We start from the raw sequence: 25749 nt of genomic DNA, 5'->3' as shown, positions 1-25749 counted from the left end.
TCCAGTTTAGTCCAGAGGAGTTATTAATACATCAACTCCGTATAAATGACTTTGACACAATGCTCTATCACTATGTTATTTCTTAATCTCCCATAGATTTGGAGTATTATTGTTAATCAACCGTTATATGGCAGGTCTATGGAGAGAGAAAATAGATAGATATGACCGTGAGACCTTTTATGTGTAATAATTAAGCTTCATACTATTCTGACTAATGTGTAAAAACTTTTGAACTCGTTTTCGAGATATACACTTGTAAGGTGTAACTTTTAATTTGCCTAACTCACCAACAAAAGAAAAATAAAGTCGACAAAATATATTTATCTCCAACTAACTCCTTTATGTGTAATAATTAAGCTTCATACTATTCTGATTTCTGACTGATGTGTAAAAACTTTTGAACTCGTTCGAGATATACAACTTGTAACTTTTTGCCTAACTCACCAAGAAAAGAAAAATTAAGTCGACAAAATATATTTATCTCCAACTAACTCCTTTCTTAAAAATTAAACCATTTTATTTTGTAAGTTCGTTTGATTAATCTATTTCTTAAGTTAAAAAAAACCCATTATATTTTGTCCTGAAAATAAACTGCTAGCTGTAATCGAGAAATTCAAACCAAATCACAGAAAGGGACAGAGAGGAAAATATTTGTCGAAATCGTTTCTTTCAAGCCGACAGAAACTCACAACTAGATTAATAATTATTCTTTCCACTCGGTTTTGCTTCCCACCAAAAAAAAAAGAGGAGAAAAAAAGAAATCAGGGATCTTCTGCGGAAGGGTGCACCTGCTCTTCACCAACCTCAACGAAATCGTCGCCGTAGATCTGATCAAGCACAAGGACCAGTCCCATGGCAAAGGCTCCATCAAAGCCGGGTTTAACGTTCAAAGAGAAAACGTCTTTCCCAAGCATCACGTTCGTTGACGCATCCACTTTGCGCCGAATCTCAGCGACCTTCCGCCTCGTCTCCGCCTCCACCACCGTGCAGCTCCTCTGCCCGAAATTACCTTCGATCAGGTACTCGCTGCACTGGTACTCCCCGTACACCTCCACCGTCACGCCGTTCCTCCCGATTATCGACGATCTCCTCACCCCGAAGATCGCTTTCTGCCCCTCCGATCTCTCCCCGAGATACCCTTCCCATCTCCGTCGCAAACTCGGCCTCTGTTTCACCCAATGGAAGAATTGAACAGAGTCAGTTTTGAGTCTCTCCGAGTTGACTCAGTAACTGGAAATATCTCAAAGAGCCAATTTTGGAACAAAATTAAGGAGTATCTAAAAGGAAAGGAGGGACCTTTCGTCGGAGGGTGAGGAGACAACGACCGTGAGCGTCCATGAGGACAACCTCGTCGGTGTCGCGGGTGTTGGGACCACCGTATGAGTCCACCCGAAAGACCAAAGTGCCCTTGCAGTCGTAAACCGTGAAACCATCTCCGGCGAAAAAGAGAGAAGTTTTGCGAACAGTCAGGTTCTTCTCTTCTCTTTGTATGAATTCATCGTCCACAAGCAAACCCCCTTTCATTCTCGATTATCCAAATTTCACAAACTCAATTTCGGATTCAAGGGTTTGTTGCCGTGATGATGCTTGTAAAGCCTTTGATTAAAGGTTACGAGTTTACTTATTAGAGAATGGGGAGAGAAATTTGAAGGTTGGGGGAAGAGGAAGACAACGAGTGCAAGATTTATAAAAGGTGCAAACGACACGGAGAGAATCTCATTGAGGAATTTTACAGTCTAAGCAAATGTTATATTGACACGTGGCGCTTACTAGTCTCTTGAACTGTTATCACTTTCACTATTTCTTTCTTCGCTTCACTTCACCGTTTTTTTTTTTTTTAAATGAAAAACGCCACTTTACAGTAAGTAACATATCAATGTACCATCGCGTATTTTCATGTAAGATACATGTAGAGAGTTTAGTTTTCTTTTGTGAAGAGTAATTTATAGAATTAGTATGAAAAAATAACGAGGGAATTTTTTTTTTTTTTTTTCAGCAAAATAACGAGGGAATATAAAAGCAAATACGAAGGGAAAATCTTCCCCCGGGATTTTGAAAATGGGAAAAGAACTTCGTTTTTCTTTTCTCTTTTTCACCTTCATTATATTTTTCGTCATGCCTTTTCATTTTCTAAATGGAAAAATAAAAATCCTCTCACTTTTACTGAATTTTCCTTGAAGATAGTATGTTCTCAGGGCGTTATACGCGCGAGGAAGCAAAATACACACCATTGTTATTGTTAACGTAATCCTCCTTATCTATAGAACATCGAATGATACAATTCGAAAAAGACTGCTGATAAATGATGAATCTGTATTTATTTTTTTATGAATAGAAGTTCGGGTCTCGCAGACTCGTACGTCCTTAGATATTTAAATTTGTACTAATCATTATTATCTTGTGTTTTTTTCGATTTTATTATTGGTATTCAACGATTAAGCGGATTATATTCGTATTAACATTATTTTCATGTGTTTCTTTTCAAAGAAATTTAAGAGATGATGAATTAGTGCTTAACATTATTTTTTCTTTTAGTTTGGTTATCCGATATTTAAAATTTCTTTTTTTGGTTATTGGAAAGGTAATAAATGATAATCGTATTTTGGTAGAACAAGTTATAACTTCTGATTAAAATACCAATCTACGTCTAATAGTATTTTCAGGTATTAGACAATTTAATTATTTTTGTTTTTATTTAGTTATTGGTTATTACATGTATACGTGTGTACTTTTCAAGATTCTTGTTTGACGGTCTTCGGCAACATTAACCTTACATTGCTTCTTCCTTTCCGATCACTGTTTCTCCTTCTCTCCTTTTTTTTTCGATTCTAACAATATTCCACACATATTGTATAATGATTCTACAAGCAGTACATATCAAAAGGGTACTTTTGTTTCTATATCTAGCATTTTTTAAAATAAAGCATAATATCGTGTGGTGTGGGCATAAAAGTTATAAGTTATCGATTCCTCTTTATGATTAGTTAATTACACAAACCAAATAAATCTCGTTTAGAAAAAAAAGTAGCTTCTACATTAGAATAACTAAATAGCTAAATGTTGGTGGATTGAAAATAATGGAGTCATGGAATGCATCTCAATTTTTATAAGTTTAAAGCTCACAGCCTTACACAATATTCTCAGATCTCATCGTTGATATTTTTATATAAAATATGAAACTTGCGTGTATCTTTCAAGGTCCACGACCAGCTAGGCAGTCAATGATATAGTACTAAACTTCCAAAAGTATTGGTTCTGTAACGGAAACAAATTAAAAGTGTGTAAAATGTGGGTTTTGCCATGCCTGAATATTAAACACACATTTGTGTATATATATATATATATCTATATGATGCATGATTTCATATATTAAACCCATCAAGTGGCCTGCATGGGAAAAAAAGATTCCCACTACATATCATTGAACTATTGAAGATAACACAATCCTAACGATGTCATTTAATACTACAAACTAGCATAATATTTTTTTCTTCCTTTTTGTATGACAACGATTTATTTGAAACCTTTAAGCAAAATCATATGTTATGACAAACTTACAACTATCTGATCTTCGTCCAAAAAAATAAAGCAAAAAACACTATTTGATCATTTGACCATAAGCAGCTTTCGTACCCGCATTTATATATTACTTGCACACGTACGTGTATTTTTTTTTGGGTTAAAATGTGTATAGCAAATACAAGTTTTCTCTTAAACCAAAATAAAAAAAGTTTCTCAAAATAATTTAGAAGGTTAAGAAATAATGTTGGCATGTTTTCTTGATATTTTCTTTTGTTTGGTTTTAGGATATTTGGTAGAAATATCTGATTAGGTCAAAAACTACACCTGAAATTCGGATTAAGGGTTGTTTCAAATAAACAAGTATCTAAATTTGGATGTATAAGTCCAACAGTCGATCTGACCCGATTGACTAAAAATAGGATAAAAGCGTACGAGACATATAAAAGAACACGTTTCCAAGGTCGGTTTCTAACCTCCAAAAGATATTTTAATGCATGTGCGATCAACTTTCTCACAAATTAGATCCGTGTCCACGATTCATCATACATATCAGTCGGTCGTCCATAAATGCCTAATGATTTCATCAAGTCCCTTAAACACGATCATGGATTCATGATTTTTTCTTTTTTTCTTTTTTTCTTTTTTAATTTAAAACTTATAACGTATACGGATACTGAAGAGTTCAATAGAAGTTTACGGTTCATATGATTATTAACATGGTTTTCACTTTACATACAGTCAATGATATTAGAAATTCGATCTAAAAGAAACTTAAAGCACTAAAACTATTATTATTCTATTTGTGTTTAAGTAATAATTTTTTTTTAACTTTTCAAAAATATTAAAAATATATATTATAATTTTATCATGAATGTATCTTTTATGATTAGCATTTATATAACTTTAAACCAATTGTAATTCAATAAGCTCATTTTTTTAAGTTTACAATTTATCACTATTAAATAATTAAAAAATAGATAAAAAAATTTAAAATCTACTGAGACGTTGACAGAAGAATTCAAAAACGGGTTAAGTAAAAATCATATTCTAATCTCAATTGACATTATATTGAGAGAATCCAAATTGAAAGAGGCTTTCCATTGGGTAACGAAGAAGTCAGATGCTCTTGTTCTTTTTAATAGTCTTTATTTAAGCACACATTTCACAGTTATAATTTTTTTTTGCCAATAATACTAGTAATAATAGTAGTATTAGACATAATACTAATAATAATTTGGATACACCCAATCTATCTTTTCGAAACATTTTTTTCTTAAACATCTATTTGAAATAGTGGGAATATACGATATCTCATGTCAATTATTATTCATAAAAAAGACAAAAATCTTAAACTCATTAAACTTTAAATGATATTTAATCAGTATATTGTTAAATTTTAACTTTTGGAGCACTAATTTTATAAAAAAAAATCAGGGGCTTGAAGCAAATGCCTTTTTCCTAACAAGCTAAGCACGGCTCTGCATACAGTAACAACGAGTTTAAAAAAAAAAAAAATTGGAGTATTATTTTTGGTTGACATTATACGGTATTTTGTTTGCTGTTTTCTAACTGTTTAATTATTTTCTTGTTTTCTTTCGCTAGATAATTAGTTCAACTACTCCCTTAAATAATCTGCATGCTCGAGTTGTAATAAACTGGGGAATTAACGCAAGGCTTCCAGGTAATTAAATAGTCAATTATTTATAATAATAAAGCAACCATCAAACTGAAACACTGATAAGAAAAAAAGTTAATCGATAAAATATAAAGAGAAACACACAAAGAAGGCAGAGGGAAAGAATCAAAAGAAGACTAGAAAGTGCAGAAGAAAGGAAGTAATTAACAGCAGTAGTATATTTGATTAGGGCAGTGGCCTAATCTTGATTCCATGAACAATAAGGCCTTTCTTCACAGAAGCCCCTTTTGTCTCCTTGAGGTTCATCTCAATTTCGCCCAAATCTCCTCTCCTTTTGAAGAAGTGTCCCTGTTTGACCTCGTACCAACCATCAGTTCTCAGCTCAGAACAGTGACCTTGTTCGGTTGCCCGATTCTGCATGAGACTAACCATGGAAGGCTGAGGAGGCTCTGTGCCAGCCAAGGCAAGGGAGGCCTCGACGGGCTGACGAAAACCGTAGGGAGAATGGTTCCACTTAAAGACAAGGTAAGCAGGCGTAGTGTGTGTCATCAGAGAGAAGGTTTATGTTGAGTTTTCCAGTGATGTCAAGCCACCATACCATAATAAGCTCATGCAGCCACTTGTGTGAACCTGTTTGTGCATGAAATCCCCAAGAAAACCATTTCATTTTTTTTTTTTAAAAAAAAAAGAGCAATGATGATAAAGAGGAAGCTGGTGTGAATGAGAGAAGAAGGAGGAAGACCTGGTATCTGGAAGGGAGATCCACTCCCAGTATTTCTGATCATGTCCCCAAGTTATATTCAAGGCCCTAGCTGCTATCATGTAGCACTTGTTACCACTCCTTCTCTCCAGCCAAAAGCTCTGTTTTTTAAAAAAATCACATAATACAGTCAGTATGTGTGATATATCACAGCAGAAAAAGAAAAAAAAGACATTCCTTTTTTTTTTTGAATCTAATGTTAAATTATATTCAGAAAAAAAAATAAACTTGTTCTACAACTGTGATTAAACGTTTTTAAAACTTAAATCAGAAAAATTGGGAACTATTCTGCTTTGTTTTGAAATTGCTATCGGGTAGAGAACCATATTAAAAAAAGAAAGACATTCCTTCAGTAAGCATTATTAAAGATTTAAGACCGCCATTTAGTATGTTTAAACCCAAAAGATTAATGTCACATATGTTTATAAATATCCCATGGTAGTTTCTGAGATTGGACAGCTAAATAAATTGACATAAAAACAAACTGGAAATCGGATATAATTGGAGTCGATAAAGGAAGTAGCAAGTAACAAGAGAGAGGAGAAAGAAACCAAAAGGGCGTCGGGGAGAAGAAGAGGATTGTGGACGAGGGAGAAGAAGAGGCCTTTCCTATTGGGAAGAAGACCCTCAGCCTCAGGTGCCGCAAAGCCGTCGGGGAATTCGGAAGGTAAGAAATGATTCCAGACACCGTCGGAGTCGGCGGCGGATCTGAAGATCGTGGAGACGGCCGATGATCGGCAAACGTCGCGGGGCGAAGCTAAGCAAGTAATTTTGTTTTACAGTCAACAACGCTTTTCTTTTTCCTTTTTTACTACTATAATTAAGTGCTAGAAATTGCATTTCTATTGTTTAAATTTTATCCATAAAAAGTAGATTAGATATAATCATTGGATTCGACTTTCCAATAATAAAACAGATTTTGAGTTACAAAATGATTTTATCTAGAAACTGATAAACTGAACGAATCGTTTCACTTCGACAAACTGAACTTTGAAAATTAGTCTCTTTTTTTGTTTAGTGTGGATCAACTGCTGAATTTTAGAGAGAGATTAACCTCCATTCGTGGAGTAAACGTTGTTATAAGCTAGTGCCGACTTGGCTAAAGCATCCGCAAACGAGTTTTCAAGACGAGAAATATAAACGAAAAAGAGAGAGAGAAAAAGTAGTCTGTTATTCGCTTTTCCCCCATCCATATAAGAAATCATCATCTGTGATGATCTTAGTGTGGGCCGCACAGTAGGCCCAAATTCTTCTTTTATTGTGACCTATAGCCCAGTTTCTTTTTTTCTTTCTAGAAGATGTTTATGATTCTGTAAGAGATAATACGTATGTCTACATTTTTTTTTGTTACCAAGAATATGGGTTAGTTAAACTCATAGATACGTATGTAGAAGCCTTGAAATTACAAAAGCGACTGTAATTTAACCTTGAAATTATGAAAGCATTAGAAAGAATTACAACCAAACACTATCATGACACGCATTTATAATTAGCTCTCTTCTTATTGATTATCGGAATTTTGATAAGATATAAAACATAGTTATAAATAAAATCTACACTGGATATCTGACTCCTGCAGCTAATAGCCTCTGCTGCTCCAGCTGCAACCATTCAGATAGATGAAATCCAACAAAATACTCGTTTTTCAGGTTTTCTTTATATACTCGATCAAATTATATAAACAGTATGTGTACGTTGTGTGTGTAACTAACTAACTAAGCAATACCAAGTACCTGGAAGAGCTCATGCATCATATTCTTGAGGTAATGATACTCATGCTCTACTACCTCCAGTCCTCTCAAGCACCTGAGGCATCATCATGATGATATATATTGACAGTTAAGTAATATATGTATAAATATGTGAATACAAAGAAATAGTCGTTTAATTGATGAGTATGTACCCAGGGCGGTTGTTAAGCTCGGAAGCAGAGCGAAAGGCAGCGCAGACGTTGCGAACCCTACGAGCACCAATGCTGGAACTGCTCCCCACCAACTGATTCAGATGCAATCCTATCTTCTTGTAGTCCGAGAACTCCCTATCCATCCTGTTCATTCATTCATTCATTTTTATTTAATTTCTGGACCTAGCTAGCTAATAAATATTTTAACATAGTCACATTACGATATGTAAATAATTAATAGAGAAAGATGAAGATAAAAACTCACAGCAATAATCTAAGGTTGCGGAGTAACTTCTCGGATTCGTCGAAATAGATATTAATGACATCGTACACAAAGGTTGGTGAAGTGTCATCTTGAAGTTGCTGCAGCTGCAAGAACTGCTCGTCCAGCACTCCCTACACTCATCACGTATTTAATCATCCCTTAATTTTCACTTAAAAACAGACATATCAATATACATGCATGGATAAATATAATATGTGAAATGGAGATGATGAGACTGTTTAATTTCTATATATAGAGAAAGTAAAACCTGGTGGAAGAGGGAGGTTAGAAGGCGGTTGATGTCGGCTTGAAGCCGGTCCACACCCAACCCCAACATCCACAACGGCACACCCGTCTTGTCCGGTTTTCCGGTACTATCTTTCCTCTTCTTTTTTTTTTTTTTAAAAAAAAAAATTGTTAAACCGGTCTTGCTTGAACTCCTTCTGAGAGGACTTATGTTATGATCCGGTTTTGTGTTGGTTGTAGAGGTGGTATTTATAGATATATATACCTGTGCTTCTATTCAAATTTCTAAGAGTCAGATTACCTTTTTAATTCCCACTTTTAGCGTGATAATCAACAGTTGCTTTTATATATATGTATTGCGTGAGGGTGAATATAAATATAAATTTCACGCGCGTGTGAGAAATAAGGTAAGTGGAAGAGAAAAGGGGTAAGAATCGAGGAGGGTGTGGGGAATAAACGGGACCGTCCCAAGGGAAAAAGCCACAACTCATAACACTCACACTGTACTCTGTACAAAGCAGGGAATGTGTATTTTTTTGTAATTTTAGAGTCAGTCACCGGTTACAGCCGCCAGCCGGTTACCCCGCGTGATACTGCCAATAGCGGCGTTCTTCCTCCCGACAACCACCTGTTACCCGGTCAGATCAGGTTACTCCTCCCGCAGTCTATACTCTATATCTATCTCTATCTGCCTTACTTCAATCTTATTTTGTTTTTACTGATTCTTTCTGTCTTTATTTATATAGATTTCAAGATTACATAAAACATATATAATATTTAAAAAATACAATCAATTACGTAAGTACACCATGGTTCTTTATTTACATTTTTCTTTTTATCTTACATTCTAAAAAAAACAAAAAACCTCAATCGATTTAAATAAAGACGAAGACAGATTCAACGATTGTAAGTTATCGAGTTATAATCATCCTTATAACTAATGTATTATGAGAGCTTTGAGATCTGATTATAGCATAATCATCCACTCTAGACACGGGATACATAATAATACTATATGAAATTTAAAAATGTGGGCATGCATTAGTTTCTGAGACTGTAAAAGAAAGGCCCACACTTTGTTGCTCCCTCGTATGACGCGCGACTTTCCCACTAACTTTGCAGTGAGTGTTCGCTATTCTCCAGGCTTCAAATTCACTCCATCCTTTTCTATTCCTAAAAAGGCCTCTCTCTTTCTCGATCAGATAAAAAAAAAACCCTTGATTTATAGATAGAAAAAAAAAAAACAAAAACGGAAAACAGCATAAGAGTACAAGAAACACAAACACAACACAGAAACATGCGTGAATTGTTTCCCCCAAATAAAGTAATTTTAACATTAGTAAGCACCAAAGGTTTGAAGTTCTTTCCTAGTGTGATCAGTATAAATAATTTTGAAAGAAAATTGTCTGTGACATTCACATAGTAATCAACAACTGCCATATATAGACGGTTTGGACCAGATATATTTTTAAGGTTAAACATGAAACATGGACATGATAATTGAATCCCGACATATATGTTTTGTGACACAGAATATGCTACGTTATTCAGTGGTGTGTGTGTATATCTCAATGAAAGTAAAGCGACTGCTAACTTCTAACTCCTCTAGATTATCTCATAATTATACTATATGTATAAAGCGCCTCTAATAATAAATCTGGCACGTATGATAAGCCGCTAATCATCCTTCTTAATGAGTCGTCTCCGTTGAATCAAAAAGTACAATTATTTACATAAAGTTGCGATAACTAACGAAGAATGATTTTTCGGAATTCGGAGCACAAAAAGCGTGCTCATGAGTAATTATTGTGACCTAGTGTAGAATCATAAATGAAAAACATATAGTAGCTAGCTACAATAGGTTGAACAAAAAAAAAAAAGCTAGCTACAATAAATTGTGTAACTGGAGCCGCGTTATCAAGAAAATGCAAATAGAAATACTAAAAAGGAGCAAAGGGCGTGGTTGAATAGGAACAAACAAATACTTTAACTATATATATACTAACTTAATACTACTTTTTATGCTATCAGAGTAAGTAGTAAAAGTGGAGCGCACAATGAGTGGAGGCTTTTTAAGGTTATATTAACGATTATAACCAATAGTGATTAAATTATGATTACAGAACTATATATATACAAAAGATAAAACAAATTGTTTGTCTCATTCGTATGCCATGCTTGTTTGCGCCCCGTGTTCGAGACTTTGAGTACCCCGTATTCATTAGTCACCACCACCCTTATAAAAAAAGAAAATTCGTATGATTGGTTTTGCTCTTTTTGTTCCATAGGCGCAATATTATATATGTAGAGATGTGTGTATAAAATATCTTTCTACAGAAATCCCAAATGATGGAAAGTCCCGTCTAGCGATGGATAGTAGGGTTGGGCAAAATATCTGTTATATTTGCTTCGATCCGTTATCCGTCTCGATTTGATCCGAAAAATCCGAATATCCGTAATTTTATGGAGTAAAGCAAATATTAAAACTCAATATCCGTTAAAAACGGAGCAAATCACAAATACTAAAATAAATTAAGACGGATATCCGCTCCGCTCCGATATAAATATATATATATAGATAGATAATAATTCATATAATTTATATAATTATTATATATAAATGTAATTTTTATGAATTTTTGTTTATAAATTTGATTATTATAAATATTAAAACTTAATAAGTTAAGTAAAAAAATATATTTTTAAAGAAAATATTGTCATTTTTAACTAAATTTTTATTTTTAAAATTTTTATTTTAAATATATTATTATTTAAATATTTTTATGGGTAGAAAAACGAATATCCGGATAGTTACAGAGCGGATACGGATCAGAAACATGATTATCCGGACAGAGCGGATCACGAATATCCTCAAAATCCAGAATATCCGCTCCGCGCCCAACCCTAATGGATAGCGTCTCTGTCAAGCAACAAGACTCGTTAGTCGTTATTCCTCGCTTTGATTCCGAACAAGTATCACTTTTCCTTACGGGTTAAATAAAATATAATGTACATTAAAAGGAAATAAAAGTGTGGACGTTTTTCTTAAAAAAAAAAAAAATTGGTAGAAACCAATTAATACAGTAGAAACTCGAGAAGGCGATATTGGGTTTAGAGATGGTGAGGAGTGGAGAGCAAAGCGGATCGGACGGCAGCGATAATGTCAGTAAGAGAAAGGAGGCCTTGAAGCCCATCGTTGTGGTCTACGACCCAAAACCTGTGTACACGTTTCGCGGTGACCATACTGATCACTTGGGCCAAGGTGGACGTCACGTGACATGTCACGAGCTCCCTCCCAGGTGTTGACGTGGCAGCGGCGAACAAAGGCGTTCTTGGGATTTTCTCAGCGAACTCCAGCGCGTTTAACGGCAACCACGAACGCAACGTGGCTAAATGACATCCCTTCAGATCACTCGACGAGAACGTCCCAACCACTCTCCTGTTTTTCCCCTGCACCAGCAAAACATAATATATAATGAATGTTTCATACTTCATAGATTAATAAATACATATAATTATAAGAGCTAGTAAAAGTCACGTACGTCCACGAGCTGTCTATGATCCTCTTCATCGCTAGAGGCTTCAACGATTGGAACGGCATTAAGCATTGCCACACTCATGCACTTAACTGCATCCTTTACTCTGGCCTGTAAGAACAACATTACACTATATATAATTTTGTCCTCATCCGATGGAAAATATCCTCTAATCACCTTTGATAATTTCACCTGGCTAGTGATGGCTAAAACGGTATCGTTTACAGCGGAGAGACTGGCGACCGTGCGGGAGAGGATAGCATGGAGATGGGAGGAGGATCGGTGGAGGATGAAGGAGATGAGATCCATCTGAGTCAGCATCGTGTAAGCAGAGGCTGACTCAACCAACTCTGGTCCTGATATACTCTCCATGTTACCGTCCAATGGAACCAATACTCTATGGATTCCTTTGCTCAGCATCTCCATGCAATCCATTATGCTGTTTTTTTTTTTTTTTCTTTCATAATTAGTCTATTAATTCAGGATTATCCTATTCAATTCGTTTCATGCATTTATATATAACTTAATTAAAGCAACCTTAATTAATTAATATCATGCAAAATTTTATTTCAGTAGGCGATGCATATATGTGGTTGTTAGATCAGTAACCTGGTATTGGGGTTGAGAGACCATAAGCTTCGACCCTCAGGGCAATGACCAATGATAGAAGAGACAGGAGCAGCCATTTTCTTATCGAGCCCATTCTCTCCCTCGTTTCCGGCGATGTGCGCCACAACATCCAGCATCGTCACCATTCCTATGTACTGTTTCTTTGCACTTCCTGTCTCTTTGTCCGACTCCACAATCATGGATCCACCAGCCCCTAACCACTGTCCTGGTGCCGCAGCCACCGGTACGGCTCTTACTCCGTTTGCCACCGGTTTGATATAGAAAAACAATACGACATTCGTGTTAGTAAAATTTTGTTGTTCAACCGGTCATCGTTTTCCTAATCCAGGACTACGTACATTAGTTGCAACAAGATCAATATTAATTAACCGTGCTTTACCATGACGTTTAAGGCGTCTGCTAGAGTGGCGTTATCCGAAACTTGGACGAGCCGCCGCTTGTCCACCGTCAGATCTTTGACTTTAAAGTCCATCAGACGGCTGCAGTTTGAAGACTGCATTAATAAGGTTTTGTGCTTGGGCGAGACGACAGAGGAGCTTGAAACTAAGCCTAGTCGACGAAAATGGTTAGAGGCTGATGGATAAACAGCTTATCATTTTTTTCTTCTTTCTTTTGATGCTTCATCATGGTTACCTCATCATCATCAATTATTCATTATTCATATTAGCATGACACGTATTACGTTTTGGTGCACCCATGGCATGTGCTCTCAACACCACGCGTCCCTTTACTTAGATTCTGGTGTTACTACAAGTTACAACATAATAATTTAAACTTTTTATCTACTGTTTGTCCTGCAGTCGAAAAACAAATGCAACACCCCCCAATTCCAAATTTGAAAAGGAAAAACAAAATTTTAAACTAGCAAATCGATTTGTGGATGATGAGAATATGGGCTCGGCCCAAAAGAAAAAAGGGAGCGAAATGAGCAAAGAAGAATTCGGGTAAATTCCAACCGTTTATGAAACGGGTCGGATCCAGAGCCCAAGTCAGCTCGAATATCTCGTGAAACCAATAAATGCAGGAATCGAGAAGCAGGAATTTTGTTTATTTCGTTCCTCGAGTGATCCCGTGAAAGCCATAATGACATAGTAAACGTTTATTTGGTTGGACCCACCATATTCTTACTTACATTATAGATAAATACACACACACACAAAAGAAAGAGCAAAGGGGAAAACACACAATTAATAAGATTCAAAACCCAAGATTCAATAACCCTGCTACTACTACTAGTACGAGCAATCACACAAGAAAGAAAAATGGCACAGTATGGTCTCTACCGCCATATGTTCCTTGTCTTCTCTATGATATCTCCGTTGGTCCTATCTTTCACCGTGATCACCTCTGACTCGACGGCGCCGTCGGCTCTGATTGACGGCCCACAAACTGGATTCACGATGACCAACGACGGCGCGCACACGGAGCCCGACGAGCAAGATGCCGTTTACGACATAATGCGCGCGACCGGCAACGACTGGGCTGCCGCGATCCCGGACGTGTGTCGAGGGAGGTGGCACGGGATCGAGTGTATGCCGGACCAGGATAACGTCTACCACGTCGTCTCTCTGTCGTTCGGAGCGCTCTCAGACGACACGGCGTTCCCGACTTGTGACCCAGAACGCTCTTACGTCTCCGAGTCCCTCACGAGGCTTAAACACCTCAAAGCCCTGTTTTTCTACCGCTGTTTAGGCCGGGCCCCACAGCGGATACCGCCGTTTCTGGGCCGCTTGGGTTCGAGTTTGCAAACGCTCGTTTTGAGGGAGAATGGCCTTTTCGGTCCCATCCCGGACGAGTTGGGCAATCTCACCAATTTGAGAGTTCTTGATTTGCATCACAACAACCTCAACGGCTCCATCCCCTTGTCCTTTAACCGCTTCTCCGGTTTAAGATCGCTTGATTTGAGTGCGAACCGGTTGTCTGGTTCTGTTCCCGGTTTTTTTCTTCCGGATCTCAACGTCCTCGACTTGAACCATAATCTTTTAACCGGACCGGTCCCATCCACGCTCTCGGCCTGTGCTTCGTTGATAAAAGTCGATCTTAGCCGTAACCGAGTCACTGGTACCATCCCGGACTCGATTAACCGGCTCAACCAACTAGTGCTTCTGGATTTGAGCTATAACCGGTTATCAGGTCCATTCCCTTCTTCTCTCCAAGGCCTACACTCTCTTCAAGCTTTGGTGCTCAAAGGCAACACAGAATTCTCAGTGGCGATTCCGGAAAACTCGCTCAAAGGGCTCAACAACTTGATGGTTCTAGTTCTCTCAAATATGAATCTCCAGGGCTCCATACCGGGATCCTTGACCCGTTTAACCAGTCTCCGGGTCCTTCATCTGGAGGGCAACAACTTGACCGGACCGATTCCTATTGAGTTTCGGGGTGTAAAGTATCTAAGCGAGCTGAGGCTAAACGATAATCGTCTGACAGGGCCAGTGCCGTTCGAGAGAGACACAGTGTGGAGGATGAGGAGAAAGCTGAGGCTGTATAACAATGCTGGTTTGTGCGTGAACCGGGGCAATGACTTGGATGATGTCTTCGGTTCGTCATCCGGTTCAAGTGTCAGGTTGTGTGAAGGGGAAACGCAGAGACCTGGTCCTTCTGGTACGGTCCAGCATCTATCTAAAGGAGATGGTGTCACGGACGAAACTACGGACGTGTCAAGCGGTTCCAAGTCTTTGGGCTTCTTTCGTCTATCTGCATTCCTTCTTGTGCTCAGTTTCGGCTACATGCTAAATTCTTGTTAAGGCAGGGTTTAGCAAACAAAACTGCTGTCCTTGTCTGTAAATAAATCCAAAGTTTATTATTACTATTTAACAATCTTTTTCTGCATTTGTGAAAAGTTGTGTTCCTAACCTTTCAATATTGACAATTGCATTTTTTTCCCCCTTTACGGAAGACAAAATAATAAATACTAAGTTTCTTGACTCACCTATGAATAAATTGCATAAGATAGTCGTGACTTACTACACATGCAAGATTTTAGATTCTACTGGCAAAAGGTGTTAAGATTCTTTAAGGAACATATTACTCTTATCTATCTCAGTAACGCACGAGAGTAAAACTCAGCTCCTAAATTGCGTAGTACAATACAAGTCTCTATTGCAAAATTAGACCGAGGAAGTTACAAAGCATGGTAAAAAGTGAGTATATATAATCGTCAAGCAAAGGTGTCCTCACGATCTCCCTCGGCGATGTCAGCCTCCTCCATGTTGCTGAACTCCAGGAAATGAGTGGGTCGATGCTCCTCGTGATAGTACTCCTTCGGGGATCCAAGTTTGACGTTGTATTTCATGCTCACCGTGTGCTTCACTCCCATAAAGTTGTAGTTCCACGGTCCGTTCTCAGGAACCTGTCACAAAAACAATTGTCAGAAAGATCCCATTTCAATTTTATGCTAAAGTAGAACTGGGTACAGTGTTCCTTACCATGTAAAACCCGAGGAACCGGTCACTCAGCAGCATCTGAACCTTCTCATAATGGGTGGGGAGGTAACCGTGAGGATTGCTGCCTGTGTCCTTGTTGAGCCGTCCCCATTCATATCCGGTTTGGGTCAACTTGTATGATGTCAAAGAGCACGAGCCCGGAGTGAAACTGCATGTCAGGATGATGCATTTTTCTCCATCCCATTGTTTGTTGTTCTCCAGAATGCGGGAATGAGATGTAACATCCTATCACAGCAAAGATCAGATCAGTTAGTAACGAGGTTAACACGGTGAAAATAAGCTATAGATGATGCCTCTATATATATATATATATATACCTGTGGTGACAGTTGAGGGAGCTCGTTAGGCTGTGTGTGCAACCATCCCAAGGGCTCAAGATCATTTAGGAAATCATGCTCAGGAAGAGATGACGGCAGGTGAACTAGCTGATGAGTTCCCCACTGCGGCACCATCACAACGCAACGGATTTCCTTCACTTGAGGATTATCCGGGGGACTGATACCATACAAATATCCAGCAATTTGAGTACGAAGATCTGCTATGCATATGAACTTCTTCAGGATGTTCTTTGGCATGATGTATGTGTATCCGGTTTCCTGTGGACAACAAGAAATAATGTCGGCTTTTACTCAATTGAGAAAGTGAACGAAAGTGAATTGGATTCTAACCTTTATGTCATCTGAGTTCACGTAGATGTGATTGACTCTGAGGTAGAGGTTAGTAGCTGATATTGCACGCACACGCCAATCTGTTTTGGAACCGAATGCAGATTGCTCGTAGGGGCTAGTGGTGGTGACAATGAGCTCATCACCATGAACATTTGTCGTTCTGGTCGTGACGGCAGTTAGCTGGCTGGCTTCCTTTGCCTGCAAATAGGATAGAGATTTTACAATGAACAAAGAATAACAACCACAGACCTACTCTGAAAAATTGTTTCAAGATCTGACAGAAGTAACAGATAGGGGTACCTGTTTCTCAATCTCAGCTATCTGTTGCCTCTGTTGAGAGGGTGGAGTAATCTCAGCTCCAAGAATAATATCTCTGATCTCTGATTGTGTCAGAGCCGAGGTATTCACATTGTTCTTCTTTGCGTAGTCAGAAAGGATAAGATCTCTAAGTGCTACCTCCACCTGAATTTAAACATGGTTGTGAATCAGGAAAGAGAATAACTATCTAAACAAAGGGAAGAACGTAGAAGCATTACATATATAGATATATATAATTCCTGAGCAAATAAAGAGACGAAGTAGAGTAAATAGGGATCCTATCAAATAAAATAATATTTGAAAGAAACTAACTAAATGAAAAAGTACTTGAAAAGTGGCAGAAGAGTTACCTTCATCCATTGGTCATCAGTGAGAGAGGGCCAGATGTGATGTGGCTCAGTGACAACAGACTTGTCGGGCTTCAACAACATCTTAGCCTTCTCATTATTCACGTGAAGCGCACGAAGGATCAGAATGAGTCTTGAAAAGGCAGTATACGAAGAAATACTCTTCAACCAATCATCATAGATATTGAATAAGACCATCTGTGGTTCTGTGGCCTTCAAAATCAGATCACCAAATTTCTCAATCTTGAGGCAAGCCTGGAATGGAAGCTGCAGTTCGCTTCCCTTGATAACAATGTTGGGGAAATCCAGCAAGTGAACCTCAAGGGGATCCAGCATTCCTTTACGAGTAACAATAATTTGTTTTGGCTGCTCTTCAACAGGGAGAGACCGCACAAGTGCAGCCACCTCTTCAGCAGTTTTCCACTTCGCTAGCTGACCAAGACGCTTCTGACCAGCCCAAACGCTTGTATGGATAACCTAAAGGTACAAAAAGCAGTTATTTTAAAGATCCAACTGCATGTCATTAGACTTAAACAGAAGAAGTAGCAGACAGCATGCATGTTCTTAATGTAAAGTACGGAAGATTAAGAAATACCTTAAGGAATAGCTGCCCAGTTCTTGGATTGAAAATAAAGATCGCACCATTGATTGGCTTTGTTGTTAAATTTCCTTCAAATGTCTTGTGAATTGTGACACGATAGACATTGGTATCATCAACAAACCATATAATTTGATTGCTGAATATTTCACCATAGTTTTGAGATGACAGATATGGCTCCGTAGGCTCAGATGAGTATAATTGCAAACCTTTCCTTATCCTCTCTCTCAACACGTATAGAGCCGGATTTGACTGCAATATGTTAAGTTTAAACGATAAGACATATGTATAAACAAAAAGGCTCTGCAAAAGACACCCTGATATAAAAATTGTAGTACCTTCATGATCTTGTTCATTGCTTGAGCAAGAAGAGGTTTTGACCCAGGGAACCAATTACCAAAGGCAGAATGCAAGTTGTATGCCAGATCAAGCCCAATCATTACACCTGTACAGATTTTGTCAAAATATTAAACAAACTGCAGAAAAGCGAAAGACTTAACAAAGCAAAGCAAAATGGAAAAGGTATAAATACCTGTTGGAGATGGATAGATAGACATGTTATCTGTTGTATAATCCATGAATTTGGCCCTAGTATAACGTTCAATATCATGGGAGTCATAATCTCCCCATCGAAGTTGAACATCTATCCAGTACTTGTTACTAGCTTTCTGGTCGAACATATCCTTTGACTCAGCAACCAGGCTAGGCTTTGACATTGGCCATTTATGGGCAGCAAATAAAAGAACATCAGCGCAAGAGCTGTTCATCTTATAACTCTTCCTTGGATGAATTGTCTCCTTCTGCACAGTTTCTATCTCCAAAGCGTCCAACTCTTGGTCCAGTACTTGGCAAAGATCCATAACAACACTCTCATGGATCTTTTGCCACAAATGGGCACGGAAAATCTGAATCAAAGATATCTTAAGTGTAGGAATCTTCCCATGCATAAATATTCCCGTCAGATCCAACTGCACTTGGAAACCCACATATACATTCGCTCGATTAATTGTTGGCGACCACCAAAGCGTGAATCTTCTATTTGGAATCTGGTTCAGACCAGACCTCTGCGCATTCGTCAGCTTCTTATATTTCATTGACTCCTCAAAACCAGATGCCTTCTCCCAGAAAAGACCCTCCCATGTTGGGAAACTGATTTTTAAGTAAAACACGGAAAAATTAGCAAATTTGATGTGATACCGTAAGAATAAAGCTGTTATCAACAAAATAAAAGCAGACTTACTATGTCCCTTTGAATAACGTGTGCTCAAGAATACCCTCAACACCTCCAAGAGCTTGGATAACATCAGTTCGGTAATTGTTCAAGTTCCACAACTTCCCATCATGCCTCTGGTGTGTCCACCAGAAAGGATTTTGTTTAAGGACTTGGTACTGCTTAAAGTCGGTCCGAACCCTCCAACCTTTATCATATGCTAGCGTGTGCCTATCCTTCTGAAACAGCGTATTTATACGAGGAATTCCCCTATCCCAAGAGTCCTGTCATATTATCATACAAGAGTTAATACTCTTCCCAGTCATAAAATATTCTAGAAACCTGACATCAAATTCAAAATAACCTTGCCCTTAAACTTCCAAAAAGAAGACAAGTCAACACATAGATATCCTCACTATGTCAAGCAAAGAAAAAAGACTACTTCTAACACTTCCAAAAGAAGGCAAGCTAGCACACTAATATCCATCTCAGAACTCTATAGTAAGAAAAGAGGCAACAAATAACAAGTATGATACTTACCTCCAGATCTTCCAGTGTAAGACGCCTATTTTGGGCCTGTGCTTCCTGCCTCTTTAAAGCATATTCTGCCCACACCCGCTGTGAATCAATAAATTCACTTTCCCATGGCTGTATGTAACGATACAGATTTGGTATAAGCTGATCTTCCTCATGGCTCATTCCACTCCTAAAGTGGGTTACACCAACATCTGTTTGCTTGCTGTATCGAAGGTCACTTTGTGGGATCAAAATGTGACCCATTGACAACATTCCTAGCCCACCGATTTCCTTTGGAGTGTAGAAGATAACAGGAGGAAATCTGCCAAGGAAAAGTAGAACAATCAGGTTAAAGATACATAAATAATAAAATATACAAATATGTCGACAATAATTGAATACGAGAGCTTCTGCTCACCGACTAGGCATCTTTGAGTTCAAGCCAATCTTAATCCTTGTTTGGATTTTGTTCTCACACTTGACCAGTAGATCCAAGAGTTCTTGCGTATGCACAGTGGCTTCACGGAAATAAGTCATGAGACCTGTACAGACACAAAAATTGAGCTCAGCTTTATGCTAGCCAAACATTATTAAAAGCTATCGGTAGTGCCAAAATGGGCTCATAGGATATACCAATTAGAGCTGTATTCCATTTGTTGACGATTTTGGTAAAGGTGGTTGATCCTGAAGACATAAGGATCTGCCTCACACGATTCTCAAACACCTTCATATGTTCATCATCAACCCGCAGAAAAGCAACTGCAGTCCTCTCCTTGGTCTGCTCATTTTGCAGATTCCAGACACCATCTCTTGTGTTGCTGAAAGCTTCTTGGGTCATCCTGATTTTTGGAAGTATGCGAACTTCAAATCCACACCTTCAGGAAAAAATGCGAAAGAGTCAATGATGTCAGTAACATTACCAAATTATGGTTCAAACGAAGGTCTCGCACTAACAACAGCTGCACTAGAATACTAAAATAAAACATTACATGCTGAAGAGCAGGTTAGGATTATCCTTGCTATAGACAGAGACGAAGCCATTCTCCCACTCCAAAGTTGTGATGCTCCGAGGAAGACGGTTCTTCATGTCCCAGAAAACACTTCTACCAAGATTGACTGAAAGATGAATAAAATATCAGACACGACATCTAATGCATAAAGGATAAACAATCGAACAATTTAAAACGAAAGAGCATACCATCATGTTTCATCAATCTCATCCTTGCGTCTCTTGGCCAGCACTTCTTATTGTTGTATCCCACCATGTTTTCATTGTTGGGATCGGGATGCTCCGTAAGATAGCGCTGAATAAGATCCCGAGCTTCTTCATGAGTAAATTTAAACATTATATGAACTTTGTCTATATACCGAGAGTACAGTCTTATCGGATGACGTGTCTCCACTTTTGTATCCCAATACGTCATAAACTCGTTAGGCATCTGTGGTGGCCCAGCAATTTCACTCGCTCGAGTCAAACCAAGAAGCAAAAGATCAAGCAACAGTCCATAAAACTGAACAACAAACGATGCAAACTGGAGTCCCCTAATCAAGCCATACGAGTTAGTATGACTCATATCCTTGTAAGACAGAACCACATTATTCTTGGCAGACACATAATCTGCAATATTGTGGTCAAGAACCAAACGGAGAAGCCTGAAAGAAACAACAGAGAATACTTATTACTCCAGAAAGTTCAGAATCAATGTCATAATCAATGAAGCATTAACGAAATAGATACCTGTTCAACATTGTCAAATCGATCTTCTCAAAGAACTTTTCAAACTTAGTCTGGAGCATCACCACACACTGCCCATCACCTGTGTCCCATATGCCTTGCAAATTATTGATACCTTGACACCACTTATAAACCAGGAGTGGTGGCGGCTCTGAGTCTGCTGGCTTGATCCAGTTTGGAAACAAGTGGCGTTTATCACCCTCGTACCACAGGTATTGATCAAGATACGCATCGGTAATTTTCTCTAGAGGCTCTATTTCATAAACTGGAATCAAGTAGCTATACAGATCCATAAACTCTATGCCAACCTGCAGAAAAACAGATTCACAATTAATTTACAACGGTAAACTTGATGACATCCGTTCAATCCATTACATTGCTCCAGTATAGAGTGAATATCAAGTTACCTCTTTGAAGCCACGCTGGGTGAGAAGATGACGCTTAATTCGTGATAAAGCTTCATGAGGATTGTCATAGGCTTGTTCAATTAGACCAAGCTCCTCTCGCTGCTGCTGATTCAACCTCACAGCTACACTGTATGATTCCTTCAGTCTCTCAAGTGCCAGGATGAGCAACTTTGTGTCATGTTTGTACGACAATGGAGGGAATGGAATTGGAGAAAACTTTCTTGATTCCAGCCAATGAACAGTAGTTGTATAAATTGCTAGTGCTTCTTCTGGAGTGACATATGGACCATCTTTCAGGTAATTGTGCTGCCGTTCCTGTAACAGTTTCACAAGGATAACGCATCAGAGAACTGGTATATCAAGAATAAAGGGAACCAATTTACTCCAATCAATAAATGAAGCAAAAATGATAAAGACATTGAGACAATGTACATACCTGTTCTGCCTTCAGCCAAAGACGCGTCAACCTTCCGAGATTCTTTCTACATACTGTCTTATCAACAGTAGCCCCTCTTCTGATACGCTCACGATTGTAGTGAGCAACATTTGTCCACCAATCAGCCTTAGACTTGACATAACGGAGGATCATATTCTCAATTGGCACGGGCAACCCAGGGACCTTCCAAGGGATATTAGCTTTCCAGCATCGCCATGCCTCACTAAGGTGCTGTAATATTGTTCGCGCTTTATTTTGCTTGATACCCTCTGCACATTAGAAGAAAATATTAACCAAAGAATAAAGCAAAGCAATTCCTTCGTTTTAAACACAAGGAAAAACAAGTTTGAAGAATGGAAACCTGGCATGGCATCAAGAACGTCATGCATGACAGCAGCTCGAAGTTCCAAATCAAAATGACTTTCAACTCTCTGTTTTGTGACCGTTTTGGCAACTCCTTTTGAATGACGCCCCTCAAATTGGCGAGCAAGAAGATTCCCTAACCATCGTTCAAGAAGAGGAACTATTCCCCGAAGGAAAAACAACCATACCCTCCACATTGGAGCCCAAAATCCACACCCTGGTCCTTTACCCACAGGTCCAGTATTGAAACGGTAATATATCAAGTGCTTTAAATCCTTGCACATCCTAATTTGCCTCATCAATCTGTATTTGTAACGATACATACCCGTCAACTGGCCAACATGGGAGAAAATATACTGCAGACCGTCAGCCAATTGGAAGGCATCAACATTACCCAGTCGGAATTGAACATTTGCATCAACTACAAGTTTTGTCAACCGGAGGATCTCACGGCAAAGATGGAAAGCGTTCCCAAAACGTGACTTCTTTCGCTCTTTGGTGGTCAAAGTTTTCACAGGCTTGAGATTGAAGTTGTAGTCAAGGTGCAGGTAGTTTAAATTTTTCCTGTGAATCAGCAGATTCAGCATATTATACCCCTGCCGGCAGACTTGCAGACCCACTTCAACCCAATCGAGTTCGGTACTTTGGAAAAACTTTGTAGCTGCAAGAGAGCGGAATAAGTGCTTCTTCTTCTGAGCTTTAGGTGGTCTATGGTGCAGCTCATTCAGCACATAGCATTTCAGAAGCTTTTGGTAACTAACACGAACTTTAACCGGATATGCTGGAGGACTGCAAATAATGAGTTCAGAAATGTATTAGGACATTCAATAGTAAATTATGAAAGGGGAAGATACCCAAAGTAGACCAATAGCTTACCAGTGCTCCTTGAACCACTCTGACACCAGGGGAATATCTTCTGACCGCCGTGTCCTCCCAGACCTCATATTGAAAGGTCGCGGGGCAAACAACAATGAAATGCCAGCAGCCGTAGTGTCAGTGTAGAGCTGGGTGTCTTTTAGCAAAGGTTCCACTCCTTCTGGTAAGGTAAATTCATCCTCATCATCTTCATCATAAACCTTCCTTTCACGCCTTTCCTTATTAGTGTTGCTTATTGGGTGAATCAACGGATCATAATAAAATGCAGGAAGATCAGGATCCTCGGTCTTTATATACATAACCATAGGACTGTGATACACACACAGTTTTACTTTCCTGGGCCGATTATTGTACAGATGGGGAAAAGCTATTCTGTACTCAGTTCGCAGAGGGGAACGAATGATAAGCTTGTTGATGTCATTAAACTCATTCCAGTCCTCATCTCCTTTCTCCATATCACGGTACAAAGGTTCAAACTTAGGACCACCTGGAAAACAGTACCAAAATGCATTAGAAGAAGAACAGAAGAAAGGTAACTGAAACAAAAATATCACAACTGGAGAATAGAAGAAACTAGCGTACCAGGAATGCACATGTTCAGAGCCTTTGCTGTGAAGAAAGATGGCATGTCAAACAAGTAGAAGTAGTTGCGGTCAATTAAATCAGAAAGCAACTGGCCTGCAAGCCTGTGAAGGGTTGCCATAATTGGAAGTGAGAGATTCCACCTCCGATAACTGGGACCATTAATCAGTTTGGTTTTAACTAGTGGCTTGTGGTCGTAAAACCAAGTACATACAGCAGAATCTTCTTCCTCATCTAGCTCTAACTGAATTGGCTCTAGAGGATCCACGTCCAGCAAGTTGTCTGCATAGTCTAGTGGAGGCTCCTCGTCATCAAATGGCGGAAACCGCATTCTCTTGAAATGACGACGATCCCTCTTCTCCCTTCGCATCATAATCCACATAGTACCCCACTGAAAAACCAGACAGAATACTTAAAAATATGTGTAGGGAATCCATCAATGCACAGACACAAGAAAAGAGGGAGACTATTAACCCACCTGAGCCATGTAAATAGGTTCTACAACCCATGGAATCTCGTTCACAAATGTGATAGCTCCGGTGATGTGGTACAAAACCTTGACATCTCGAACCTGGAAGAAAATGGGGACTCAGATAAATGAACAGACGACGAGAACAGCTGAAGCTAAGCAGATACCAGTTAAACTAAAAGAGTACCTGCTCCCAGGGCATAGGCATATTCTCCAGGAGCTTGAAAACTGCGTGAGGGACGAATTTAAGGGCTCCAAGGTATACACGTTTGTCGTGACGATATTTCTTCGATGACATATCACCATGATCCCTGAACAAAGAAATCGCAGATTCAGTCTCAATCCACGTAAATCGTAACTAATAATAATAGAAAATGGGTGTCGTTTCCCAAGCAGGAGCAGAAAATAATCTCGAGTTAATTGGATATCGAAAACCTCGAGCAAAGACATCATTCAAAGTGAAGAAAACTCGCCTGATGATCTTCCTGACGTGCTCAGGTGGCATGTCCTCCTTTTGAGTTTCCACGAATCCAAACTTCCTCTTGTCGCCGTACCGTTTCGAGTTTAGCTGCATCCATTTGCGGGCCTTTTCCTCAAGCTTTGCCTCCGCCTCCTCAGGAGTAGGCTCCACCGGAGGAGTCGGATTAGAAGGCGGCGGAAGAGCCGTGTAAGAAGGATGTGCAGCGGGCGGTGGAGGCATCACCGAGCCGCCGGTACCAGGAGGAGCTAAGGGCATACCATCGTTGTTGTTCCACATGGCTTAGGACTTCAAATCCAAACGCCAGACGGAGTGGCCGAAGAACAAACCCTAGATCCTCGACGCTAGAGTGTATCTCTGTCTACCTTGTGAAGAACTAGTGAGCTTAATCGAGTAAAGAAAAACCCTAAAAACAGTTTTCGGGTGAGTCGCTTCTTTTTTCGTTGGCCTTATAGCCTTATATCAGCAGAGAGAAGCAGTAATGTTTTTTTTTTTTTTACAGCTTAGTAATAATAAGGAAAAAAAATCATCAGGCGGTGTCGAAAAGATGCGTGGGCGGTTATCCAAACACGCCGAATAAACTCGAGTCATTGAAGGGCCTTTGGCTTTGATTATGAGAATTGGGCCATAGTTTATGTGCCAATAGTCATAGCCATTACCGTGGCAAGTTGCAATTATTTTGTATGAAGATTCCACATGTAGAGAGAAGTAGTAATTGCTCTTCTTGACGATAATCTTTTCTTATGGTTCAAATGGTAAAAACATATCAGATGTGACAAATTCTACAGAACAAATGAAACTAGTG

General features: G+C 38.9%; 6 protein-coding genes across 7 annotated transcripts; 1 reads left to right on the top strand and 5 right to left on the bottom strand.

Moving 5' to 3' along the window:
- Window positions 1–650: 650 nt before the first annotated feature.
- LOC18008101 (protein LURP-one-related 5) lies at window positions 651–1673 on the bottom strand. The gene is made up of 2 exons (XM_006389692.2): window positions 1297–1673; window positions 651–1166 (listed from the first exon to the last, which is right to left on the bottom strand). The coding sequence occupies exons 1-2, from the start codon at window positions 1522–1524 to the stop codon at window positions 762–764; spliced, it is 633 nt and encodes a 210-aa protein (XP_006389754.1). The 5' UTR covers window positions 1525–1673; the 3' UTR covers window positions 651–761.
- Window positions 1674–5383: 3710 nt separating this feature from the next.
- Window positions 5384–6694, bottom strand: LOC112088996 (F-box protein PP2-B11; the record flags this gene model as incomplete). The annotated part of the gene is given in 5 exon segments (XM_024159783.1): window positions 5384–5689; window positions 5691–5768; window positions 5770–5788; window positions 5901–6019; window positions 6470–6694. Coding segments are annotated over 5 exon segments (747 nt in total), but the record flags the coding sequence as incomplete, so codon positions are not given.
- Window positions 6695–7430: 736 nt separating this feature from the next.
- On the bottom strand, window positions 7431–8423 carry LOC18008506 (pseudo histidine-containing phosphotransfer protein 6). 2 transcript variants are annotated; one of them, XM_006389690.2, is made up of 5 exons: window positions 8355–8423; window positions 8087–8217; window positions 7822–7965; window positions 7652–7724; window positions 7431–7519 (listed from the first exon to the last, which is right to left on the bottom strand). In XM_006389690.2, the coding sequence occupies exons 1-5, from the start codon at window positions 8421–8423 to the stop codon at window positions 7472–7474; spliced, it is 465 nt and encodes a 154-aa protein (XP_006389752.1). In that variant the 3' UTR covers window positions 7431–7471. The 2 variants fall into 2 exon arrangements, with proteins under 2 accessions (XP_006389752.1, XP_024011881.1); XM_024156113.1 differs by having other exon boundaries at window positions 8153–8217.
- Window positions 8424–11344: 2921 nt separating this feature from the next.
- On the bottom strand, window positions 11345–13065 carry LOC18009122 (SNF1-related protein kinase regulatory subunit gamma-like PV42b). The gene is made up of 5 exons (XM_024155211.1): window positions 12879–13065; window positions 12478–12747; window positions 12061–12307; window positions 11875–11979; window positions 11345–11782 (listed from the first exon to the last, which is right to left on the bottom strand). Exons 1-5 carry the CDS (start codon window positions 12995–12997, stop codon window positions 11444–11446), a joined length of 1080 nt encoding a protein of 359 aa, XP_024010979.1. The 5' UTR covers window positions 12998–13065; the 3' UTR covers window positions 11345–11443.
- Window positions 13066–13701: 636 nt separating this feature from the next.
- On the top strand, window positions 13702–15307 carry LOC18009117 (protein TOO MANY MOUTHS). Its single transcript, XM_006389688.2, has one exon. It carries the CDS (start codon window positions 13761–13763, stop codon window positions 15240–15242), a length of 1482 nt encoding a protein of 493 aa, XP_006389750.1. The 5' UTR covers window positions 13702–13760; the 3' UTR covers window positions 15243–15307.
- Window positions 15308–15471: 164 nt separating this feature from the next.
- On the bottom strand, window positions 15472–25223 carry LOC18008107 (pre-mRNA-processing-splicing factor 8A). Its single transcript, XM_006389687.2, has 24 exons — window positions 24940–25223; window positions 24654–24777; window positions 24476–24568; window positions 23998–24388; window positions 23416–23902; window positions 22538–23328; window positions 22177–22445; window positions 21741–22055; window positions 21337–21641; window positions 20797–21251; window positions 20588–20714; window positions 20232–20473; window positions 20017–20140; window positions 19623–19920; window positions 19113–19366; window positions 18405–19021; window positions 18211–18317; window positions 17870–18124; window positions 17278–17751; window positions 16910–17071; window positions 16610–16807; window positions 16259–16537; window positions 15924–16166; window positions 15472–15847 (listed from the first exon to the last, which is right to left on the bottom strand). The coding sequence occupies exons 1-24, from the start codon at window positions 25221–25223 to the stop codon at window positions 15656–15658; spliced, it is 7086 nt and encodes a 2361-aa protein (XP_006389749.1). The 3' UTR covers window positions 15472–15655.
- Window positions 25224–25749: the final 526 nt, after the last annotated feature.

The sequence above is a fragment of the Eutrema salsugineum genome, unplaced genomic scaffold (assembly GCF_000478725.1).
Source record: "Eutrema salsugineum unplaced genomic scaffold, Eutsalg1_0 scaffold_9, whole genome shotgun sequence".
Lineage (NCBI taxonomy): Eukaryota > Viridiplantae > Streptophyta > Magnoliopsida > Brassicales > Brassicaceae > Eutrema > Eutrema salsugineum.
This window is presented reverse-complemented; position numbering and strand designations above follow the sequence as displayed.